General features: G+C 41.6%; 1 protein-coding gene across 2 annotated transcripts in view; it reads left to right on the plus strand.

Moving 5' to 3' along the window:
• Positions 1-25,086, plus strand: part of WASF3 (WASP family member 3) — a gene marked incomplete at both ends in the record, with an annotated part of 52,248 nt that extends 27,162 nt beyond the window's left edge. The window contains 7 exons of one of the 2 annotated variants that reach the window (XM_080689654.1): positions 5,877-6,011; positions 9,147-9,300; positions 12,128-12,245; positions 17,096-17,271; positions 22,019-22,291; positions 23,546-23,916; positions 24,929-25,086. In XM_080689654.1, coding sequence (XP_080545780.1) covers positions 5,877-6,011; positions 9,147-9,300; positions 12,128-12,245; positions 17,096-17,271; positions 22,019-22,291; positions 23,546-23,916; positions 24,929-25,086 — 1,385 coding nt within the window. Of the gene's footprint in view, positions 1-5,876; positions 6,012-9,146; positions 9,301-12,127; positions 12,246-17,095; positions 17,272-21,041; positions 21,209-22,018; positions 22,292-23,545; positions 23,917-24,928 lie in introns of both variants that reach the window. The other variant, XM_080689655.1, reaches the window with a different exon arrangement.
• Positions 25,087-25,476: the final 390 nt, after the last annotated feature.

Below are 25,476 nucleotides of genomic sequence, written 5' to 3' on the forward strand. Positions count from 1 at the left end.
AGTTTCTCTAGTGTAATGTTTTCCTGCTCTGTAATTAATGCATATTTTTAAAATTCTCACTAAGTTACTGAGGATAGCCTTGAATTTATGATCCTTCTGTATTAGCCTCCCAAGTACTGGGCTTAAATATATTTACCACCATGCTTGGTTAGTAGTGATTTCGTTGTTCATAATTTCTTCAATATTAAGGAGTCACCATTCTGCCTCATAAGTACCTTTATTTCTTTCTCTTATTCGTTAGTTTATTTATAACAGTCTGGACTAGTGGATTATTTTATTATTTTATTCTGTAGATTATAATCCACTTTCTCTTTTGATGTACTTATTTCCCCAGATTTAGCCAATGGGAATCTGGCCCTTGTGTACCTTTTGACTGATCCCCACCAGTCTTTGAACACAGTACTTTTACTAGCACAGTAATATATTGTAGGCTCACCCAATACTTTTTTCCCTTCAGCACTGGAGCCCATTTTTCCAAGCCCAATTTCTCTTAGTGGAGAAAAAAAAGAGTCAAAATCTTGACAAGTCAAGATCCAAGTACTAGTACTTTCATGCATTGTGTTTATGCCCTGGCAGTCTGGAGGCTTCTCAGCCTGCAATACCTGGAAACCTCAGATGGTACTAAGAAGTTCAGAAGCAGGACCTTTGCCAGTTAAAAAGGCAATGAATACATTGTGCTTCCCATAGTGAGACTACTAATTCAACTCAGAATTATTTTAGTTTATTAATGGACTCACCATTGAAAGAATGAATAAAATTTTGTTTTCAAATCTATTGCTCTTTAAAGAACTGAAGACTAATTGCAATACTTTATTCTTGTTCATCAGAAAATGTAGCTCCATTTCCTTCCTTTTAGTCACTTGTCTGCTTTATGCAGCTGGGAAATATTAATTATACAAGTCTTTAATTTCTGTGTCTCTTTATAAATGGAAAACTTCCAAGTGGAGCTATCGTACAATTGCATGCTTTTCAAATACAGTTGACATCAAGGGTCCAGGGCAAAACAGAATGAAAGACATTCCCATCTTCTTGGAGGTATATGTTGTCCCAATAAATTACTTTTCTGCATAGCCAAAAAAGATCATAGTTTTTCAAATTGCACCCAAGCATATGTGTGTGTGTGTGTGTGTGTGTGTGTGTGTGTGCGCGCATATATGTGTGTATGTGTATTACATGAACACATGTAATAAGGGTTAAGTAGGAAAACAAAAATTAGTTCCATTAGACTGTATTATCCATTTAAAAATAACTCATAGACTTGGATATGAAACATTTGGAACACTGCTCACCAGCAAACCAGGCAGCATTTTCTAATCTAAAACAGCAGTTGTAAAGGATATTATTGGATGTTTTTAGTCCCCATGTTCTGAAAGCATGGTAAGCTAGATACTCTTCCTGCAGATTCCCCACAAACATCAGCCTGGTACATATTTTGAGATACCTCAAAGCATAGAAACATGTTTAATTCGTTTAATTCAACGTCTTCCAAACTTCCTTGAGCAGAGAACATTTGCCATGATGTACATGTCAACCATAAATACTAGTGTAGATCGTGTGGTTTTGTTAAGCACTAGCCCAGCACCAGAAGTATAGAAATAAAAGGCTTCACTTGAGCCCTCAGAGAGCTTGGGGGAATAAAGACAATGTTAGAGTTGTGAGTATCTTGGATTCAAGGTGAGCTTAGGGTATTGTGGAAGCACGGGGGCGGGGGGGGTATCTGTGCTTGCAGACCTCAGCCTGCATCCTAGAGAGCTGGTTTTAAGTTAACAATGTGACCACTTAGCTAATATGCCTTAATTACATCATTCCAATATCTTTTCTGAGCACCTGCTACAAGCCAGGAGCCCTGAGACATTGGAGACTGATGGAGCAGTGAACAGAATCAAGGAAAGTGACTCCATGGGTTATAGGTTCTAGTGAAGGGGGACAGAGGAGAAACAAGGTGAATACATGCAAGTCCATACTTTGTGACATTCTGGTAAGTGCTAAAGAGAAAAACGCAGCAGCCTGGGGATGGAGGAGGATGTATGATCATCTCATAGTGAGGTGATATGATGTAGCTAGGGCTGCTAGGGAAAGTCTCACTTAGAAGGTAGAGTTTGGGTTTAGAGCCGGCAGGAGTGAGAGAACCAGCCTTGTGAGGCTCTGAGGCAGAAATGGCCCAGGAAGAAGGAGGGAAACCCAAGGCCTGGGGAGAAGGAGTGTACTTGGCGAGTCTGAGAATCCATGGGAGCCAGTGTGTGGGTGTGGCTGTGGGTGGGTGAGGAGGATTACAGGGATTAGGCAAGGAAGGCAAGTGGCCTAGCTCAAGGAGAGCTCACATGGCCTTTGGCTTTTATTCTAAATGAGGCACCAGGCATGAAAGGGACCTAAGAATGCAGAGGAGAGTCAGGATCTGATCAAGGGTTGCCCAGATGGCTGTGCTGCTCTGGGGAGCATGTGTCCAGGTGGACGCTGGTAGACCCCGCTTTGGCAGTTAGGGACCTCAGGCAGAGGGGAATGATCTGCACAGGTGCACTTGGGCAGGGTTTGCTGGAGATCCACTGAGGGATGGGAGGCACAGGCGGAGTCAAGTCAAGCTGGCCCTGAGGCTATGGCATGACCACAGAAGCAGGCAGCTTCCACTTCCCAGAGTGAAGAGGAGCTGGCTTAGGAGGTTGAGTTGCTCATCAGACACCCAGACGATGCCGCTCAGTGGGTGAGGCACAGAAGTGTGAGTTTCAGGATGAGGCTGATGACACAGAGCGAGAGTTATAAGCCATTAGGTTGGATGTGACGCTCACATGAATGTGGACAGGAAAGCGAAGGCATTGGAATATTTAACAGAGACTTATTTTTATCCATAGTTTTTAAAAGCAAAGTTCTTGGGAATATTGAGCACTAGCCTTAGAAACACAAATACTCAGATTTGTTTTCCCCAAGTAGCAGAAATAACCTTTGTTAAATAAAAGAAAAAGCCCAAGACCTTGAGCCCTGGGCTTCTGCAAGGCAGTCCCCAGTCTGGGGAGGGAGGAAGCAGCAGAGGAGCTGGGGGAGTAGAAAGACGGGTCTGCCAGTGAGCAGACCTGGCCCCAGGAGTCAGACCCCAGAGCCAGCCTTTAGCTTAGTGGAAAGCTCACCTGCCGAGCTGGGACAGCTGGTCCACATGTGATAGAAACGTCCTTGGAGTGGGGACAGGGCCTTGGGAAGAACCTAGGAAGCCCCTCAGCATATGTGGCAAGTCTGGTGACCCGTCTCTGCCTGCTGTTTGTGCTCCAGCCAGAATGAACTCTCCACAGTCCTCAACCCATCTGCCTTCTCCTGCCACATCTGTGCTGGCTGCTGTGTCCCCTCTGTGAGGCCTTCACCATCTTTCTTAGAGAAACCGCTGACTTGCTGTGCTCTCACTGGCAAGCCCAAGCCTGAGCCCTTTGCCTGCTTGCTTTTCTGACAAATCCTCTGTGGTCTCAGTCATCTTAAGAGTGACTGAGATCCCTCTCCCCACCTTGTACTATTGGGATGACTATGATAAAAAACAAAGGAAGTGACTCTGGGGACACTTGTTGCACAGGGAAGAGAGAAGGAGGTCATCAAGATGAAGGGTAAAGAAAGCAGGAGTTTATTTTAGTGGGGAATCATAGATTTTTGTGATTTTCCTTATGCATTTTTAATTGCAAAATATACATAACATAAAATTGACCATTGTAAACATTTTTATGTACTCAGTTCAGCAGTGTTAGGTTTATTCACATTGTCACACAACAGTTTTGCATAACTTTTTCTCCTTGCAGAACTGAAACTCTATACTCGTTAAGCAACTCCCTATTCCCTTCTCTCCCCAACCCCTGGCAGCCACCTTTCTGCCTTGTGCCTTGTGTCTGAATTCGGCTGCTGTAGGTACTTCATAGGAATAAAATCAGACAGTATTTGGGGTGTGTGTGTGTGTGTGTGTGTGTGTGTGTGTGTGTGTGATGTTTTATTTAGCATAAAGTCTTCAAGGCTCATCCATGTTGTAGCATGTTTCAGAATTTTTGCCTTTTGAGGGCTGAGTTATATTTCATTTGTTTATCCATCCATGGTCATGAGGATTGTTTCCACCTCTAGATGAGTGAGTAATCCTCATTTCTTCAAGTCCCTGTTTTGACCCTGAAGTAGAATTGCTGGATCATAAAGGAACTGCCCTACATTCTGATTCTGTATACTATGTGTAAGATTTGGTGAAGAAAGCAGAGAACTAAACATTAGAAGACCAAGTTTTTGTTTTACCTATTTTTGCCACTTACTAGCCAAGGGATTTGGATAGATTATCTTTCTGATCCTCAGTTTAATTATCTGGACAATAAAAACAGTAACTCCCTGTTGGCCTCCTGGTCCTGCTCATTCCTTCCTTGAACAGGGTTGTGCGTTGTGCAGGAGGCACTCTCTAGAATTGGGCTGCAACACGAAGCAAGCAGACATGGCTCCTGTGATCAAGGACACACAGTCTCCTGGATTCTAGCAACGAGGACAGATAACCGCCGGGAGAGCACCCTGTAAATATGAATCGCTGCAAAACATTCGTGGTGTTCTTGCCCAGTAAACTTTTCCTCCAGGCACATTCAGGGTTTCTTTCTCATTTGAGCAGTAAACTGACAGAAAATGAAAACAGAAAGAAGTGTTAAGTGTCTCTGTCATAGAAGGTCCTTACACACTGAAGAGCAGGCAGTTATTAAATACCAGTTGACTGAATAAAGGAATAGTGTTTGGGATTTGGAGTTTCAGAGTAAGCACATACTAACTCATGTCTTGATTGTTAAATATTCAGGTACACAAAGCACATTTTTTAAAAAGTGGGAATTAAGCCAGGCATGGTGGCGCACGCTTGTAATCCCAACATTTGGGAGGCCGAGACCGGAGGATCGTGGTTCACGGAGAACCTCAGCTACTTAGTGAGGCCCAGTTTCAAAATAAATTAAAAAAAAAAAGGGCAGGAGTTGTGGCTTGGAGGTTGAATGCCCCTGGGTTCTATCACCAGACCCTCAAAAAAAGAAAAGTGGGCCGGGCGTGGTGATGTGCGCTTGTAATCCCCGCACTTGGGAGGCAGAGACAGGAGGGTCGCGCAGGTTCGAAGCCAGCCACACGCGCTGGTTTAGGAGACCCTGTTTCCAAATAAAAATGTAAAAATAGGTCTGGGAGTGTAGCCCGGAGGTAGAAGGGCTTCCAGGAACCCCAGTACCACAAAAAAAAAAAAAGTGGGAATTATAACTAACAAGACCATGTTTCAAGATAAAAAGGACTGAGGATGTAGCTCAGAGATAGAGTACCTCTGGGCTCATCACCAGTGCTCTGTACCCGCAAATATAGAGTACCCAGACAGGAAAATTTAACTCAAAATTCAAAGTATTGATTTTTGGTGGGCACAATAATTGACACTGTGTCTCTAGATTCCCAAATATTAATTTGAATAATTTAATACCATCGGAAGCACAAGGTAAAAGATCTAATATTTCTGATTGCAAATGAGGTAAATTTAGGGGTCATTATGACTTACTGAATTATCTTGAGGAGTAAAAGGAAAGTTTAATTTCTAAGATTGTATTTATACTGAAAGTATATAAAATGAGCTCTTTTTGCTTCCATGGAGGTTGCCTTTAGCAGGAAACAGCTTGAGTGAAGGCTGTGTACCAATGGAGATTTTTGTGCTGTGTGGATTATTTTAGAATTCTACTACTTTGAGTCAATATCAGAGTTGTTTGAATATCTCTGATAAATTTCAGAAGTTCTGAAGGCCTTGGACCATGACACTTCATTTTTACACCCATTTGCACAAGCCCTGGGGTGTTGGCAGTGGTGAGCTCGGGGGTGGCTGTGTGGGGCAGCCTCAGCAGATGGCTGTCTCCCTTCCTTCTCTTTTGCAGGCAAACATGCTGAAGACATATTTGGTGAGTTGTTTAATGAGGCTAACAACTTCTACATCAGAGCAAATTCTCTTCAAGACAGAATCGATCGCCTTGCCGTCAAAGTTACGCAGTTGGATTCCACAGTGGAAGAGGGTAGGTAACTGCATGAAGGCAGTGAGCTAGAAGAGATGTCAACAAGTCTGTGGTAATTAACTGCACGTAATTACTGCTTTTTCCTTGGGGTAGTGTGCTGACATTTCATCTCTTTTTCTACAAGAATAGTGAGGGTGAACCCTGCAACATTGGGTTAGTTACTTATGAAAAGATTCATATCTTGTCTACCTCATACACCAGGCTTTTGTCTAAAAGAAAAAAGGTATAGCATTACTGTATTTGTCTTAAAGGCCTCTGAATAGATTCAGTATTAGAAGTCCTAATATAAGTTACTGGTAGTTATTTTAAAAAGACCTTCTTGCCTAAAAGTCAAAGAACCACTGCAAAAAGATAGTCTAATATGGGGAAGGGCAGGGAGATCACACAAACATCTCACCTGAAGCAAAGGCTTCAACCTGATGCTCTTGGGGGCCTGATGCCTGGGAATAACTGTGGTGATTCTGCCAAATTGAACGTTTTATTAACCCTCTCAGAAACAGCTTTTACTGAAGGCCTTTGTGCTCCAGGTTTTAAAATAATGTTATTATTGACAAGCACTATATGTAAATTAACTGATGATCATTCTTATTATAATTCCTGAAATTGTGGCAGTTTCAACAAAATTTGAACCATCAACAATTCCATATTTTAAAATTTTACTCATGGTGTCTTTTGAATAAAAGTCTGTGATTAGGTTCGAAAAAATCTAAAAATGTCTAAGATGTACCACTTCATATTTACCTTGAGAAAAATATTCAATGTATAAATTATTTTTACCTTTATATAAGTCAGTTAGAATTTCTCTTGTTGCTTTGTTTGCTCATGTTCAGGTCTTTTTCAGAGGTTAAAATTAGACTAGCGTTAACATTCATTATGAATGTTTTGACTTTTCAAACAATAACCCAAGAAGCAAAAGATAAATTATTTTCATCAGATTTTAAAATTTTATTTACTAATTAGAAATAGAAATTTAAATTGCCTCTTGGAGGAGCCAGGTGTGGTGGAGCACACCTGTAATCACAGTACTTGGGAGGTTGAGAAAGGAGGATCACAGGTCGAGACTCTATTTCCAAAAATATAAAAATAAAAATAGCCTGGAGATTCTGCCCCTGGGTTCAGTCCCCAGTACAAACAAACAAACAAACAAGCAAAAAAAGCTACTTGGTCTAACTAGATAAGGAATTCTTAACATCTTAAATCTTAAATTAATCATTCACTTTTCAAATTGGTATCACAATTGGTATTTTTGTTGTTTTCTGGTGTGTGTGTGTGTGTGTGTGTGTGTGTGTGTGTGTGTGTGTGTGTGTTTACTGGGGATTGAACCGAGGGGCTATTCTACCTCTGAGCTACAATTCCCAACCCTTTTTTGTTTATGTTTGAAACAGTGTTTTAGTAAGCTGCTAAAAGTCTCATTACATTGCTGAGGCTGTCTTTGAACCTGTGATCCTCCTGTCTCTGACTCCCAAGTACTGGAATTACAGACATCTGCCATCAGTGCTAGGTTCATAAACGCTTTTTAGTCTTTCTTAAATTTTTTGTTGGATTTTGGAATTGGATTGATTATTATCAACTTTACACTGTAAAGGATTAATCTGTAGATTTGATGATAGGACGTTGTATAGTACATGTCATATCTTTAGAATCCCTTTTCAATTAAGATTTTACCTTACTCTTTTCCTTGGTATCGATGTGAGAGTGGAAGAGATACTTGACTGAAAGCTAAAAATCTAGAATGTTTGGGGCTCATAACTATTTTGCTGGAAGGTCTTGGAAATATCACTCAGCATTCTAGAATTACAGCCTCAGAGGCCAAGTGGGTTGGTCATAGGACCAGTTTACCTTTCATAAAATGTGTATGCCAATGTCAGATAACTTAAATATAAATGCTTTGCAAACCTAAGAAAGAGGTATGTATATCCTGCCCTGAGTTCCTGACTCCTTGGTGTAGTTTTGTTTTGTAGATCAAGCTACTGACTTTTTTAGGACTTAGGTATGCTGAAAAGCTTTGCTATATTTCTCTAATATCAGTATTGGAAAAACTTTTTTTTTCTTTGGTGTTTGTGTGTGCATAGTATTGGGGCCAGGAGGGCTAGGGGCGTTCTACCTTCAAACTACACCTTCAGCCCTATTTTATTCTTTATTTTGAAGCACAATCTTGCTAAATTGCAGAGGGACTCACAAGTTGCTGAGGCTGGCTGCAAACTTGTGATCCTCCTGTCTCAGCCTCCCAACTACTGGGATTACAAATGTGTGCCACCATGCCCAGCTGCTATGTTATTTTTATTTGTGTAATTTTTGTGTAAGTATAAGATATTGTACTTAGGTTAGTATTAACTTGTGTTTTCCCACTAGAATACCAAAATTTGTGTATTTGGATGCCTATTATGTTCATAACATTTCTGTATGGCCTTTGAGAACTTCTATTTAAGTAAAGAATGGTGTTCTACTGTTAAGTTTAATGAAATAATTAAGTCACTACAAAAGAAGAAAAGCCATAATTTGATTGCATTTGATAGGGAAAACTATTGTTTCTTTTTTGTCTTTTTTTTTTTTTTTTTTTTTGGTGGTACTGGGGTTCCTGGAAACCCTTCTACCTCCGGGCTACATTCTCAGACCTATTCTTTATATTTTTTTATTTGGAAACAGGGTCTCTTAAGCCAGCAAGGCTGGCTTCAAACCTGTGCAATCCTCTTGTCTCCAACTCCCAAGCGCGGGGATTACAAGCGTGTGCTACCACGCTTGGTGAAAACTATTGTTTCTACACAATCTAAACTAATGTTTTTTTGTTTTGGTTTGGTTTGGGTTTTTTTGGTGGTACTGGGGTTCCTGGAAGCCCTTCTACCTCGGACTACACTCCCAGACCTATTTTTACATTTTCATTTTGGAAGCAGGGTCTCCTAAGCCAGCGCGCAGCTGGCTTCAAACCTGCGCGATCCTCCTGTCTCCGCCTCCCAAGCGTGGGGATTACAAGCGTGCGCCACCACGCCCAGCTAAACTAATGTTTAAGCATGGTTTCAAGGAATAATAAAAATTGTTGTATGGTTATCCCAAGATGTGTTTATGATTGTGAATCTTATTTCTAAACAGTTAAAATATTTCTGTGTGTCTCAATTTGGGGGACTTTTCTCTAAACAGTGTCACTACAGGATATCAACATGAAGAAAGCTTTCAAAAGTTCCACAGTCCAAGACCAGCAGGTGGTTTCAAAGAACAGCATTCCTAATCCTGTTGCTGACATTTATAACCAGAGTGATAAGCCACCACCTCTCAACATCCTTACACCTTACAGGTATGGCTTTCCAAGTCCCCAGAGATGGAGGCAGACAGGGCTAGTGATGGATAGGCGTATCCATAATGGCTCATTTAGGTTAGAAAAAGAATACTTTCAAAACAACAGTTGGAAATACTGTACACAATGAAATTAGTCACTTATACAGGATTTCTGAAGTCCTAGTATTTTAAGAAGTGTGAGCTTTTATTTGGCCCTTTGATGTGGATGTCTAGGTGGAAGTGGGCACCTTACCTAATGACTTTGTGTACAGTTACGTTGCTGCTCCCTATATTCAACGTCAGTTTGAAAAGAGCAGCACAATTCATTTATAATGCAGCAAAATATCTCTCAGCACTTTAACACTGCAGACAATTATTATTTAATTCAGAAAAAATATGTGTGCTTCAGTGCTAGGGGTTTTTAGAGTAAAAATTGTCACCAAATTAGCCTTCTGTTGTTAACATGGTAGGATATATTATTAGGATGGAATGTCCCAAAAAGTATAGAAAACAAATAGTATAATAAAGTAGTATGAAGAGATGCCCTAACACACCCCTCCTGCCCCTGTCACCCAGTACTTCTTTTCATGCCTGTGGCCACCACCTCCCTGGCTCCCTTTCTCATACTGTCCCCTGTCTGTGGCCAGGCTTGTTCCTCTGCTACCTTTGCTCCCACTGCGGAGTCATCTCCTGCAGCAAAGGCTGATGGCAGTGACCCTCGCTGCCCCAGGGTCAGTGCTGCTGGCAATACTGTGAGTTCTTTGCCTCTGTGACTGCCCTCTTTCCTGCCCAAGGAGTCCTTTGGCTCTCCTCAGGGAGTGCCCAGAGTTCTCTTAGTCTCATTTTCCAGTCCTTTCTCAGGAACCACAGCAGAGACTTGGAGCTGCCCTTTGTCAAAGTGCTCCAGTAAAGGGCATGTGAAGTATGTCTCTTTCTTTTGCACAAACAGGAAGGTTCTTTAAAAAGATGGAAACTGCTGGGACTGGAGCATGGTGCTGGCCTTTTAATGGAACAACTAGTTTTCTGGAGGTTATAGAGCACACATTTAAAACATTAATAATGTATGTGGATGGAAGCGTTGTAAGCCTAGTTTAACTTGTGGCCACTTTTGTTTGATGGGCATTTTTCCTGGGCAATTTCAGTTTTGCTTAGTATGGGGAGCTTCAGTATATATACTATAGCAGGAAAGCTTGCTCATTAAACTTCTCCTATCTGACATTACTAAGAGAGCTCACTAAAAGTCCTGTGAGAAAACCCAGTGGACCACTTTTATTGATTAATATTTATTTGTGGTGACTTAAAAATTTTAATTGTATGAAACATAACCTTGAGGGGTGTGTGTACCTGTGTGTACCTGTGTGTACCTATTAGTCTTAAGGTATATAAAGCATTTCTTGGAGTTTTTCATAACACTTTTAAGAGTAACAGTCTCAGCCCAAATCTGTTCATACAACCAAAATTGAAATACACAAAACAAATTTGCATTTGAACTTAAATAAGACATGGTCACAGTGCTGAAGAGAACCTGTTAGATGACAATAAAACATGGTCACAATACTGGAAAGAAGTTAAGTTGTTAGGTGACATAAACATAGGACTTAAAGTCTTGTGTCAGGATTAACATCTGTTTACTTCAGTGTGCTTCTGCCTTCATTAGAGTATTTACTCCATTTTCAAAAGAAAGAAGGTGCATTTTATACATTTCAAAGTTTTTATCAAATTCCCAACCCAGCCTGTACAAATATTCATGGCCTTAATATTTTAGAGAAACAAATTCTTTTTCTCCCAATAATTTTACTAATAAAACCTCAGTCATGCAGGTTGCTTACAAATTGGGAAGCCAGAAAAAGGAAGGACGTTATGTAATCCAGGGTTCAAAGCCTAGCATGAGCCGCATTGGTGTGTTGGTGTTCTCCAGAGTGACTAGAGTAGCTGCTTTAATGTTCGATGGCAAAAAGCTTTCGTGATATGACATAGCAGGAATTTTCAGGATAGACCTTTTCCTCTTTTCTTTCGTAACTCCTGAGCTGGCTAGCTTTATTTAGGCATTAACTATTTTCTGTCTGTACTCATTTGACTGATTTTGCTTCTCCTGTGTGCCTTAAATGACTTATTAAATATTCATGTGAAGTGTAGATGCCCTTCCCTTTAAAGGTAGTCTTCAGGCCACATACTTTTTAAAACATTAGTAGAATAGAATATTACTTTATTTTGAGCATTAGTATTTGTTGATATTACACTTTATATTACTGGTTGTATGATAAAATGAGTAATTTATAAAGGCCTTGAAGTCTCCTTTAGACCACAGTAATTGAAGCAGGACCTTAACCTGATATAATCACAAGTGAATGAAGTTTCTTTGAAAATATATGGCTAACTGCTTTTTTCCCCTAATCACATTTATACCCCATGAACATTTTGATTCTTTTCCTAGTTGACAAACTGAGAAAGGGGACAGCGCACTTTATAGTTTTTAATCCTAATAATATTAAAGCTCAGAATGGAAGTGAATGTGTCTGTTACTAAGAATCCATCCATCTCTATGTATAATTTTTGTTGAAATAGGTAAAATATTTCCTGAAATTATTGAGCTATTAGCTCCTGCTGTTTATGAGTAATATTGGGATTCTTGCAGAGCAATTTTCTGTACTTAATTCTAACTTTACAAGAGTATCCTAATCTAATTCTAGAAGAAGTTGCTGTTTGTACACATTTCTATGTTTTTTTTCAAATAAGGAAATTTAAGATACCCTATGTAGATGTTACAGTCTCAAGAGTTAAAGCTGAATTAATATTAGACTCAATGTGAAAGTATCTAATGGTCTTTTCCCCTGACTCCTACATAGAGATGATAAGAAGGATGGGCTGAAGTTCTATACTGATCCCTCCTATTTCTTTGACCTCTGGAAAGAAAAAATGCTACAGGACACAGAAGATAAAAGAAAAGAAAAACGGCGTCAAAAGGTAAGTAATCCTATTCTGGGAAATGCTTCTCAGAAGGATGAGATTCTTGTTTAGACATAAGTAAATCAATAAATTCTTTATTCAAATGGTTGGGGTATCAGACTAGTGCTGAATTAGAGGGTATCTTTATCCTGGAAATTCAGTCTAACACAGCAACACTGTGTTTCAATAAATACTTTTGATTTGTTCTCCACCACTTCCTTGGCTTTAACAAAAGCTGTGGCTAAAATCTCAGGGTTTTTTTGCAAACTCTCTCCTCTTCCCTCAAATTTTCATAAAGCATTCAGCCTTCCATATTAGATACAAGGGTGTGCTTTTGCCTTTTAACATTCTTTGAGCTGTAATTGGCACCTTGGTGAGATGGTCACACGATGGCTAGAGAAGCATGTGCGATCTACTGTGTTCAGGGATAGTGTTTGCTGAATGAGCCTCCCTGTAGGTGGTCTTGGAGGCAGGAGAGTTACTAGCCTGAATGTGGAGAGTTCACAGGCAGTCTTGGAAGGATGGGCCAGTTCTGGTCATATTAAGGGACTTCTGCTTTGAAAATTGTCCTTTTAGGCCCAAAAGTTAAACTTCAGCAACTGAGAAGAGCAGTGCTCAGAGGGCAGGCATTTACTGATATAAGCTGTTTAAAGATGCCGCTAGTTTGCTTGACAAGTGCTAGAGTGCATTAGTTGGGAGGAATGTTTAGCATTTGTGGGTTGGCTCTAAGAGTTTGAAGCATTTAGGTATTCTCAGTAGGAATAAGAATTTAGGATGGAGAAAGATTTGAGATTTGAAAATGGGGTAGAAGAAAGGGAATATAGAGGCCTGGGAATGTAGGTCAGCAGTAGAGCAATTACCTAGCATGGGAGGGGGCCTGAGGTCCAGCCCCAGCATTGCAAAGAAAGAAAAGAAAATATAAGATATCACCACTATATTCTGGGAGAAAAGTCATAAGATGTGGGTTGTTAATACTCCCTTCTTGTATTCCTGGCTTAGGAAAATTTAACTGGGAAATCATGGAGGAATTGCTGTGTTCTGCAAAGTATTCAAGCAAAGAATGAATGGAAATGAAATAAATATTTGAAGGCTTGCTTATCATAATCCCCAATCCTTTTCATAGTAACAGAGCAGAATCCCAGGGATTTAGAGAGCAACTTCCTTTACAATTGTCTGATTGTCCTTTTAAAAGGCCTTCTATTTTTTGCCATTCATTTGAAGAGTTAATCTTTTTTCTTTTTTCATACTAGAGATTGAACCCAGGGCTTCACACATGTTGTGCAAGTGCTCTACTACTGAGCATATACCTCCAGCCCCCAAGACAGTCTTTTGTGTATGAATATTGAGTTTTCAAAACATTTGTCATTTCCTTAGCCATTTTGTCTTATTCCATATTCCTCAAACACATAAGATTTGGATAAGAATTTCTGATTCAGTTGGGCATGGTTGTACATGCCTGTAATCCCAGTACTTGGGAGGCTAAGACAGAAGGATCGCAGGTTTGAAGCCAATTTCACCAACTTAGTGAGACTCAGCAACCTAGCAAGACCATGTTTAAAAAAACTAAGAAGGGATAGGGTATAGTTTGGAGGTAGAATGCCCCCTGGGTCCATTCCCTAGTAACACTAACACACACACACACACACACACACACACACATTTTGATTTCCTTATTTATTTCATAACTCTTTGTTGAATGCCTTCTAATCTAAATGCTAGATCAACCAGGATGAAAAGAATAGGGCCATCATCCACCTAGAGCTTGCAGCCCAGTCAGGAACACTAGCCTAGACAGTCATGCAGCCCTTGGGAAGAAAGCAAGGCACAATGGCCTTCAGTCCCCAGGGCTTCGGACACCAAGCCACCGTCAGTTTGCACTTGACAAACCTGAAGGAAGAAACTTTAGTTTAGAAAACTTGAGGATTAAAACCTCTATTGTTTTTGAAGTACAAGTTTCCTTTAATTTGATACTTTAAAACCCTAAAAATTATAAATAAATATGAAGTTCTAAAGTGTTGTGAAGAAAGCACACAGAGAGCTGAGGTGACCCACAGTGTCAGTGTTCTTGCAGTGGAGCGAGAGCAGATTCACAGGGCTGAGGCCCCAAGCATGCAGCCCAGCAGAGTCCGGGTGCGGGTGGGGCAGGGTGTGGAGGGGAGCAGGCAGATGAGCCACAGGCTTCAGAACCAAGGGGCCTCCTGTGCACAAGCAGCTAGGAGCATCTTGGGTGGGACAATGTGACAGAGTCTAGGGACTTACTGTAGGCCAGTGTAGCTGGAGTAAGCATCCATTGTTTGTAGTGATTGGGTGTGTGTGTGTGTGTGTGTGTGTGTGTGTGTGTGTGTGTGTACGTGCGCGTCCATTAGGTAGACCTGGAAGCTGAACACACTTAAAGTAGCACACTCACTGGATGTGTCAGCACATATCTCTTAAAGCGTAGGAGTAATAGTTAATCATTACTTTAACACAAGGGCTCTTAATCAGTGTGTGTATTGAATTCTCCCTCCTCTCCTTTTTTCTTTTGAGATTTAAAAGTATGCAGACAAGCCAGGCAATGTGGCCCAGGCCTGTAATCCAAGTACCTGGAAACCATGAGACAGGAAGATCACAGGTTTGAGGCCATCCTCAATAACTTAGCAAAACTCTCAGCAACTTAGTGAGACTCTGTTTCAAAACAAAAAATAAAATGGTCTGAGGGTGTAACTCAGAGGTACAATGCCCCTGGGTTCAGTCACAAGTGCAAAATAAAGTAGACAGACAATATATGCTGGTTATAAAATGCTGAGCTAGCACTGAGGAAGTGAGGGCATGCTCCTCCTCAGAAGGGAGTAGCTGCTGCTCACAGCTTGGCGTGCATCTTCTCAGACCCCTCCAGCATGCCTAACACATGCGTGCACATTAGCAAAGCCATATTACATATGATGTGTGTACACACTGGCATTATTAAAGGTGTGCTTTACTCTTCTTGGGTATGCAGCATTCTGAAACAGAAATGTTTCACATTTACTCACTCATTACTGTATTCACAAACACAGATTGACTATAAATTGTTGCTCTTATGTACTGCAGTGGTGTCCTTTACTCACATGCAGATACTTCTTTAGGATAAATTTCTAGAAGTTGAATGGCTAGTAAGAAGAGACTGTGGTGAGTTTTCAATTTTGGAAGATAGTTACCTATTACTGCCTTTGGCCCTTAAAAGACTGATCCTCTACAGCCACAAGTAGTATTTTGTTGGATGACCGCCCCTTCCCCCCCTCACCAGTATTATACATCTTCTGTGTCACTATTGCACATGTTGATTAGCCATTTATCTTCTGTGAACTTCACACAGGCGTTCTTTGGCAATCCGTTACCAAGGCCTTTGAATACCAATGAAACCATTGCTTCATTTGTTCCACTCTGAGCCCTCTGCCATCTTCTCACCTCACCCTCCATAGTATCTCTTCTGTACAGCACAGATTGATCTTTTTAATGCCTCCTCCGGTCAGGCCCTGCCTTCTCATTCTTTAGTGATTTCCCCTTGCTTATGGAATGAGAAACAACTTTTTTAACCATGGCCTTCAAGATTTTTCCTACCTCTCAGATCTTGGGCTATTTCCCCCAATTTACCATTTATCTTCTTTCATTTCTCCTAATGCAATTCCTCCTGCTTAGAAGCCCATCCTTGTGGCATGCAGCAACCTATGCTTTCTGCAGAATTAAGAGCTACTCGTGATGCAAACCCGGTCCTTTAGTCACTACAAGAGACCTCTCTGACTTCCAGAGTGGCACTTGAGGGGTGTGTTTGTAAGTGTGTGTGTGTGTGTGTGTGTGTGTGTGTGTGTGTGTGTGTTTAGATATATGATGAATACCTAAATCTGTAAAAATATAAGTATGCACATAAAAATATGTACTCTACATTTATGTATAAATATACTTTAAAATATTAACCCACTTACATTTCACCACCTTGTCAGCCTCCCTGCTATACCACACGTTCCTTGAGGGAAGAGGCTGTGACTGTCTGTTTGCCATTTGTGACATCAGTGACCGTCACGGTGCCTGGGATGTAGTAAGCGCTAGAAACGCATGTCTGCAGCATGTTGTGAGTTAGATCATTTAGCCAGCCTTTGCTGTGTGTGTGTGTGCTCTGTGTAAAACAGTATGTTATAGTCCATCAGAGGGAAGCACAGGAAGTAAGGGCACAGAGTTCTCATCCCTGACGATCTTACAGTCTTATAGAGAAAGCAGGAAGAACTTAGACATGCACATAGGCGTGTCCACACCTCCAAATACATACCTGTGGAGGACTGAAGTGTTCATTCAGTGTTTGCCTGGCAAATAGGGCTGGAACAAGAATGGCTCTGTGTGTGGGCAGGTAAGTTTCTAACTTGTTTTATGTTAAGCAGTTTTCAGGGTTAGTTTAGATATTCTATAATCTTTTAGAAATTGGGAGTAGACATTCTGAATTGTTTTCTTTGAAAGATAATTGCATGTTAACAAGTCAGAAAAATTGTATAGTTGTGGGAAACGATCTCTGAATGGTGTTGCTGGATACTTCACGTGCATTATATAGATCTAAAAGGTGTGGTACATTTAAAAGAGGACACATGCCTAGTAAAGTGAACGTTCTTTACCGTAGATGATGGTAAATGCCTCTCATAGACGTAGCACGATAGCTTTTAGATGAAAGAGCTATCCTGTGAGTTTCTGCAGGATCTGTTGAGAAGTATGCTGCTTTAGAATTTTCCTAACAATTGGGTAATCAAATGTGGATGTGTCTCATGTGCATCAGGCTTGTGTCCCGTGTATTATAACTGCATTTAACCTGCTGTTTTCCTTTCCCTTCTGTCTTGGCATGCCTTCTTTCTTTTCCTGGACATCAGGAGCAAAAACGTATAGATGGCACCACCCGTGAGGTGAAAAAGGTTAGAAAAGCCAGAAACAGGCGCCAGGAATGGAATATGATGGCATATGACAAAGAGCTTAGACCCGACAACAGGTTGTCTCAGAGTGTGCACCACGGAGCGTCTTCCGAGGGATCCCTGTCCCCAGACACTAGGTGTGTGTGTGTGTCGCCACTCTTCTCCCATGCTGGGGGCCACTGTGTACTGCCTGGATGTACTGTGAACTGCAAATGTACCCGCAGCTTTGGGTTTATGTAGACTACAACCTGTTTCAAAATACACATGTGTATGTTGATTTGGGAATAACATTTTAAGACAGTGTTATTGCAAATTGGGTTACTTTGTCTGACGCTTTTCTCTCTCTGATTTAACTTTACTATTCAGTTAACATAGAGATAGTGTTTTAACATGAATTCTGGATTGAGGGTAACCGCTAATTCAATTTTTACTTTAGTAATCATTACTCTTTCTCTTTAGCTTGCTTTATTTATTTATTTATTTATTTATTTATTTATTTATTTATTGGTGGTACTGGGGTTCCTGGAAATCCTTCTACCTCCGGGCTACACTCCAAGACCTATTTTATATTTTTATTTGGAAACAGGGTCTCTTAAGCCAGCGCGGCTGGCTTCAAACTTGCATGATCCTCCTGTCTCCACCTCCCAGGCCTCAGGGATTACAAGCCTTTGCCACCATGCCCAGCTTTTAGCTTTATGTTTTGAACTTAATCATTTAATCCTTTTTCTTTAGTTTGAATTGGTGTTTTGAATTTTCTTTGCTACTTGTTATCTAAAACCAATTGATAGGTAGTGATTATTGTGACTCAGGAATACTTCAATGTGTGTTTTAATAACCTTTTAAAAAGCGATAAACAAAAGATTGATTTCTGACTTCAGAAAACTAATCTTATGTATTCTAATTTCAGGAAGAAAATGCTGATGGTGCTTACTTTAATAAATTGTTAGTAATTAAGACATTTCTTGCAGGTATAAATGATGGGGTCTCTACATTTGTCACAAAAGGGATTCATTGGGTGGCAGGAACTGACTAATCAATTTTAACTTTTGATTAGAAATGTCTGTTTCTGCGTTCGTGAAGTTGTAGTGTTCCATTTATATAAACTCTCAGTCTTCAGCATTTAAAATCCTGAATAGCCAGGCATAGTGGCACATGTTTGTGATACCAGTACTTGGGAGGCTGAGACAGGAAGATCACAGGTTCCTTCAACTTAGAGAGACCCTGTTTCAAAAATGAAGAATAAAAAATAGGACTGGGGTGTAGCTCAGAGGTAGAATTTCCCTGGGTTCAATCCCCAGTACCACACACACACACACACACACACACAAAAAAAAAAAAAAAACGAATAGAGAATTCTTATGTGATTCAAAAACAGCAAGAAAGGACAGAACTTTGTGTTTTATCTGTTTCCGTTTTGTTCTTCCTTTCACCTCTGTAATCTCAGTCTTCAGCACACACTCTTAGTGTGTAGTAGGTACTGGTTGAATATTTGCTGAGGAGCTTACTTGACAGTGCTAGTGCCTTAAATATTCTTACCCAAGTAGGCCTGTAAGTCATTAGTAGGATGTGGGGAAAGTTTTGGATTTTTTTGTACAGTTATTGTCTTTTAAATACTAGAGAATGATTGGAGCTATAACTGAGTTCTAACAACGCATTTAAATTTTAATGTCAGTTTATTTTTGTAGAAAGTAAAAATGACAATACAGCTCCGTTCCTAGTTCTTTGGTAGGGAAGAATACGTGGACTGAATAAATAGCTCCTATTAATGTCAGTTTACTCTTTTGGTTTCTCAAATTACTTAGTTGTGATCATTTACCCATGCAAAGTATATACTTTATTTTTATCCCATATATGTTCATACAGGATGCAAATGGAAAAGCAATGGATTTGTAAAAAAAAAAAAATATATATATATATATATATATATATATATATATATATATATCTCAGTTGAATGATTGACACTCATTCTAGTGTCTTAGATAGGATTGTTCCATGTTGGGCATAAAGCTGATGGTCATTTGGATTAAATGACCTTTGTAACTATATGTTTTAATTTCTCTTATTTTTCAGAAAGCAAATAGAATTATGTTTTATTTCTTGAGTTTCCTTTTGCTTAATATTTCCCTGGCCTCTTACTATTCTCACATATTGTTTACTAGCAGATAAATACTTGGATTATATCCCTTAAATTAATCATATTGTACTTAGATTATATACCTTAAATTAATTTAGAAGTTTTTTTATACTAAAATATTCAGCCTTTATTGTGAAATAGGACCTTATATCAGGAAATGACCAAAATAAATTAAAATTAAATATCCGTAATTCTTTCAGCCAGGGAAACCACTGTTTTCATTTTAGTGTATCTCTCTTTAGTCTTTTTCTGTATACCTGTGCATTTTTTAAAAGTGAAATCATGACATATGATTACTTTTTAAAAAATGATGTTTTCTGTTTTAAGCATTCTAAAGATGTGTTTTTAGTGATTGTATCTCTCCTGAATGTATTCAAGATACTGAGGGAAATTTAATATCAAGTTCCTTGACATGTATATAAGCCAGTTAGATAAGTGATATATCTTAGCCCAGTGCACTAATTGGAAAACCTTCCCTCCCTTTGCAGAGTGTCAGAGTTGGCTTGTTTCGAAGCATGAATTTAGCTTAAGATGCAAATTGATGAGCCACTCACCTCTCTTCCAGCCTTCTCAGGAAGTGTTGTACCTCCATGCCCACCCATCTTGTTTCCTCTGGTGTGATTCTGGGCCTGTTGCGGGGTTCCAGCCTTGCCTGTGCACCTAAGAAACCCCGGGGGTTTGTTGGATTCTCCCACTAAGGCTTCACTGCTAGCTCTGACTTCCTCTTTCAATATCACCTTCACTTGCCTGGTCTCTTTCCTGCAGTAGATGGTTCCTGGCCATCAGGAGCCTCAGGACCACCCCACTCACCTCCACATCCTGCCTGAAACAGCCCCCGTCAGCTGCTCTGCCGTGCCATTCCTCCTGCCTGAGGGTGCATCCTGCCCCTGTTCCCTGGTCCCTCACTCTTCAGCTGACTGGTCCTCTCTGCTCCTCCTGCCCGTCCTTGTTGCCACACCCTTTCCCAGAATCCTGCCCTGTAAAAGTCTTGTTCCTCCTTCAAATGTTTGTTGCCTCTGCCTTTCTTCTGCCTCCATGTGGGTAGTAGCCCTTTGTTCTTGGTTCTTTGGGCCCTTTGCCACAAAGCTACTTTTACAAGGATGACACTCTTAGTTATTTCACATGTAGTTCCTTGCTCTGCCTTGCATCAGAAGCATTTCATGTTTTGCTGGATGGCCCCATTTGTTGTAGAAAATAGTGTACATGCTTGACCCCAGAATATTAGCTCTTTGTTTTTAAAATGGACTAAGTATAAATACAAATTCTTCTATTAAAAATATGTTTGCCTCAGCCAGATGTGGTGGTGTACTCCTGTGATTCCTGTACTTGAGTGGTTGAGGCAGGAGGGTCATGAGTTTGAGGCCTGCCTCAGCCACTGAGACCCACAGCAACTTAGTGAGATCCTGTTTCAGAAAAAAGCTGTGAGTGTAGCTTAGAGATGGAATACACCTGGTCTTCATCTTCATCACCAAAATACATACTTTTGCCCCATTTATTAGCAATTTTCAGAGTTCAAAAGACATCCTCACATGCACACTATAATCTAGAATTCTTAGGGCAATAGGAGAGAAAATCTGACATATTGGTTTTTTTATTATAATGCAATTGGAGAAGGAAGGGGAAGGCAGGCTTTTTGATTTAGCAAGCTTTTCTATGCCACACAGTGCTCCAGTGAGAGAAAGCCGGTGTCTGAAACCCGAGAGATGGAATCAGCCTGTGTCTTCTTTGCTCCCTGTATGTCCCCAATGTATGTTTGCCTGTTTCCTTCAGAGAGAGAAACACAAGCTGAATCCTAACAGGAACCAGCAAGTGCATGTGAGAAAAGTCAGAACAAGAAGAGAAGAATGGGAGAGAAGGAAAATGGGCATTGAATTTATGAGTGACGCCAGGAAACTGGAGCAGGCAGGGCGCACGAAAGAGGACAGGCTGCCCACAGGGTTTGTTGTTTTGCTTTCTTTTGATTCCCAGGCTGCCCTGCTTCAGCATCATGCAAGGATGTGCAGCCCCGCCCACATGTGTCCTGTAACCGGCCAGAGCGAGTGACTACTAACTCCTGTGGCCCAGCAGCTGTCACACAGGCCTGTCCTCCCTGTCCTCTGGGGCTGGCTGCCTCCCGGCACCGCCAGCCAGCTTCTGAACTCTGCTCACTAATAATGGCGTCTCCACTCCTTTCAGAGTTTCACACCCAACTGTGTTCAGAGAAAACAGGCCTTTCCGTAGGGAACCATTTTGCTTCTCTCTTTTTGGGTTAAATACGTTTCTCCTGTTTAAAAACAACAACAAAAATGCATTCTGAATCTCTCTCTGTTCTGTCAGTGTTTGTCCTGTTCACCTGCCATTTCATACTTCCTAATTACATGCTGTCAGCGTCATTGTCACTGAAGTTCTCTGTCTACCACGCTGTTTCTGTATGAAATGGTTTTTTTCTTGTAGCCTTGTCTCTTACAAAGAAGTCCATGACGTGCTGTGAACATGAGGCTCTGCTGCTTCCCACTCACCCGTCTGTGACTTACTCACTTCAAAGCTGTGAATCTGAGTCCATGTAACACTGGGGCTTGCTGCTAAGACGGCCACCATGCTGTTGCTCAAAAGCTCCCCAGGGGCTAGACCTCATTGATAGTAAAGGAGATAAACCTCCAATCCCTGTACCTTGGCAGTGTTATTTGTATGTATATACGCTTTGGCCTATTAGGGGAAATTTTGTAAACCAAATTTAACCATCTCCCACCCTTGTTCTCCATCATCAGGTCCCATGCCTCAGATGTTACGGATTACTCTTACCCGGCCACCCCCAACCATTCTCTGCACCCCCCACCGGTGACCCCTTCCTATGCTGCTGCTGCTGTGGAGACCCCACCCCATGGGGCCGCAAACCAGGCGCCTGAACACGAGTACCGGCCCACGTCCGCCTCAGCGAGGCACATGGCCCTCAACAGGCCCCAGCAGCCGCCACCCCCGCCTCCTCCGCAGGCCCCCGAGGGCTCCCAGGCCACTGCCCCGATGGCTCCAGCCGAATATGGGTAAACCCACACCCCTCGTTCCCTAGCTATGACTTGCTCTTGGGCAAGATCTTGCTCTGTTGCGGAAGAATTTTAATCTTGCTATGTTAGAGAAGAGAATATAGTCAGGAGTGATTGGACATGGACACTACCAGTTTCAGCATCCCCGTGTTAAATATGTGGGTGCAGTGTCAGGCCGCCGGGCCCTGTCTGATGATAGCTGTCTCAAGTTGACACTGTGTTCATGCACACGCATCCCCTTTGCACACGTGTACCAACATACTGATAAAGAGCGACATACTGCTTTGTGAACCTGTCCCACTTCTCAGGCCTCTCCACCTGTCATAGGTAGGCCACAGAGAAGACTTATCACAGACGACAGAGGCCATCCGGTCACATCTCACAGTTTAGCTCTAGTATCACCTTCCTTGACCTAAGGCCCCAGATTATTTTGCCCTCAGGTCTCAACACCTCCCACAAAAGACCTTCCTGTCCACATGTACATCAGTTCAACACCCATCTCTCTCTCTTTCTTTCTTTCTTTCTTTTTTTCTTTCCTTCCTTCCTTCCTTCCTTCCTTCCTTCCTTCCTTCCTTCCTTCTTATCTTAACCCAAAACTTTAAAGGAGTTGGCACCCAGAAAGACTGAATACATGCCTCTGGTGGATGTATATTTTTACTCAGAGCATTGGTGTCATATCTACTTGTATGACCCTGTTCCTTCAGAGGAGACAGCAGCCTGGATGTCCCATCTGTCTGCCCAGACTGTGGCCTGAGGTGCAGAGATGGTCTGTGGTCAGCCAGTTCTTTGGCTGTGGGCTTTTCAAAGCTTTTGATGCTGTGAGGCCTGGGGCTTTACATGGGGATGGTCTGGTCTGGGGAATGTGGAATTGTCCTAATCTGGTCATCCACAGACTCCTTATGAGACAGCATTGTGAGCCACACACCTTTGAGATGCCCAGAGCGAAGGAGAAGTACTGCTGCTGTCCTGGCCTCTGGCCAGCAAGGTCATCCTAGTGTCCACAGAAGACTGCTTTCCTATGAGAGTCACCTTCGGTGCATTTCAGTAGGCCTTGCTGTGTCATGATATATGATGTAGGACTGAGAGGTGACAGCCCCACAGAGTGGGCATTTGCACCCCACAGCAACATAGCTACCCAGCTAGCAGAATGTGTCAGACCTAGGGGAGCTTCCCCATCATCAGGCTGGTTAGAACTCGAGGATACCATCCTCTCTTGTAACTTTGGTGACTCTCTGTGTTTTATCTGTTTATTAGGATGCTTCCGGCACAGATAATTGAATATTACAACCCTGCAGGACCACCGCCTCCTCCACCTCCACCCATGATTCCTTCAGCACAAACTGCTTTTGTCAGCCCTCTCCAGATTCCCATGCAGCCCCCCTTCCCTGCATCAGCTGGCCCCACTTACTCAGCTCCTCCCCACCCACCCTCCGCCACTGGGCTCATGGCCACAGCACCACCACCTCCAGGGCCCCCACCTCCCCCGCCAGGCCCACCAGGCCCTGGTTCTTCGCTTTCCTCCTCCCCAATGCATGGTCCCCCTGTGGCTGAGGGGAAGCGGTCAGAGCCTACACAGCCACCCATAAGTGATGCTCGAAGTGACCTCCTTGCTGCCATCCGGATGGGTAAGTGGAGCATTCTAGACATACGCCATACTTTCAGAAAAAGATTTCTTTAGGTATCCAGCAAGCTACAGCCTCGCTGCCTTCAAACGGTGGCTCTGAATTATTTTTTAGAATAGAGTTAAAGATGCCTTGTTTGACTTTTTTTGTAAACAATAGGCATTCTTTTACAAGTGTGAAGTAAACACATTATATGATCCTATTAATTAGGTAAAGGATGGACATAGTAAGACATTATTGGACATTATATATTCTGTATTTGCAATTAGATTGAGATAATTGGCAAAATTGGATATTTGTAAAATAAATAGAATAATATTATTGTATCTCTGCTAATTTTTCAACTTTGACCTTTTTGGAAATAATAAATGAAATATTTTAGGAGTAAAAAAAAAAAAAAAAAACATTAGATACCACATACTTTCAAATAGTCCAGAGGAAAGTGTGCCTGTATATGTGTGAAAATTGACTAGAGAAAACTGGTGAAGTGTTATCGCTTGGGGAACATTTCTTAAATTGTTTTAAAAAATGTTAAAAGGTAATGATCACAAAATTGCCAGAAACCTTATTTTGTTTCTAACCAAGTATACGGTTGTATTCTGTATACTTTTCCAACAAGAACTGGGCAGCTGAGCTGGTCAGTGCAGTACCCGTTTCCACGCCTTTGTGGGGTGCAGCAGTGTCAGTAGGTGTTCAGTGACAACAGAAACATTCTGCATCGCACGAGCTGTGTGGTGGGCTCTGCACACAGCCCTTCTGGTTCAGAGCTGTCTGTGGCTAGAGCTGCCTCATGACTACTACAAGGGATGTTGTGGCTCTAGAACTTTGATGTGTTCATGTGCACTGCAGTCAAACCCAACCTTCTTAAAATAGACTCTGCACACTCAATAGTCCCTCAGATTTTTAAAACTCTTATTGTTAGGCTCAGTAGGAAAGCAAGCCCAGTGGACCTGTTACTGTTCTTTACTTTTGAGCAGCAGAGGTTGTGATTCTCATCCACTCATTATGTGTCTAGGAATTCAGCTGAAGAAGGTACAAGAGCAGCGTGAGCAAGAGGCCAAGCGGGAGCCCGTGGGGAACGATGTGGCCACAATCCTGTCCCGGCGCATCGCCGTGGAGTACAGCGACTCCGACGACGACTCTGAGTTTGACGAGAACGATTGGTCTGACTGAGGCCATGTGGGCAAGTGGCAGGTGGACCGCCAGGACACTGTATGCAAGTGCACCCAGATAGTGGTATTAAAAACCTGTAGCTTAGCACTTTTTGTATTAATAATGTGATATTGCTTCTGCACATCCAAAAAATCTGGGTTTTTTCAGTATTTACTGTGTAATTCTTAAGTGCCACTAAACATAGCACATCATGCTGCACACGAGGAAAATATGCTGTAACTATCGCGTTATCCTGAAGACAGTGTCTTGCTTCCCTCTTGGCCATGAAAGTATTTACTTTACTCTTACTGATCATTATGACTCTGTAGACTTGCAGCCTGTCTGTGAAGCTGCCTGGTGTCAGGTGTTTGCAAGATTAATGACTGTGTGTCAGAGTGATGTCTTCCACTC

The sequence above is a fragment of the Muscardinus avellanarius genome (assembly GCF_963383645.1).
Source record: "Muscardinus avellanarius genome assembly, chromosome: 2".
NCBI classification, from domain to species: Eukaryota; Metazoa; Chordata; class Mammalia; order Rodentia; family Gliridae; genus Muscardinus; species Muscardinus avellanarius.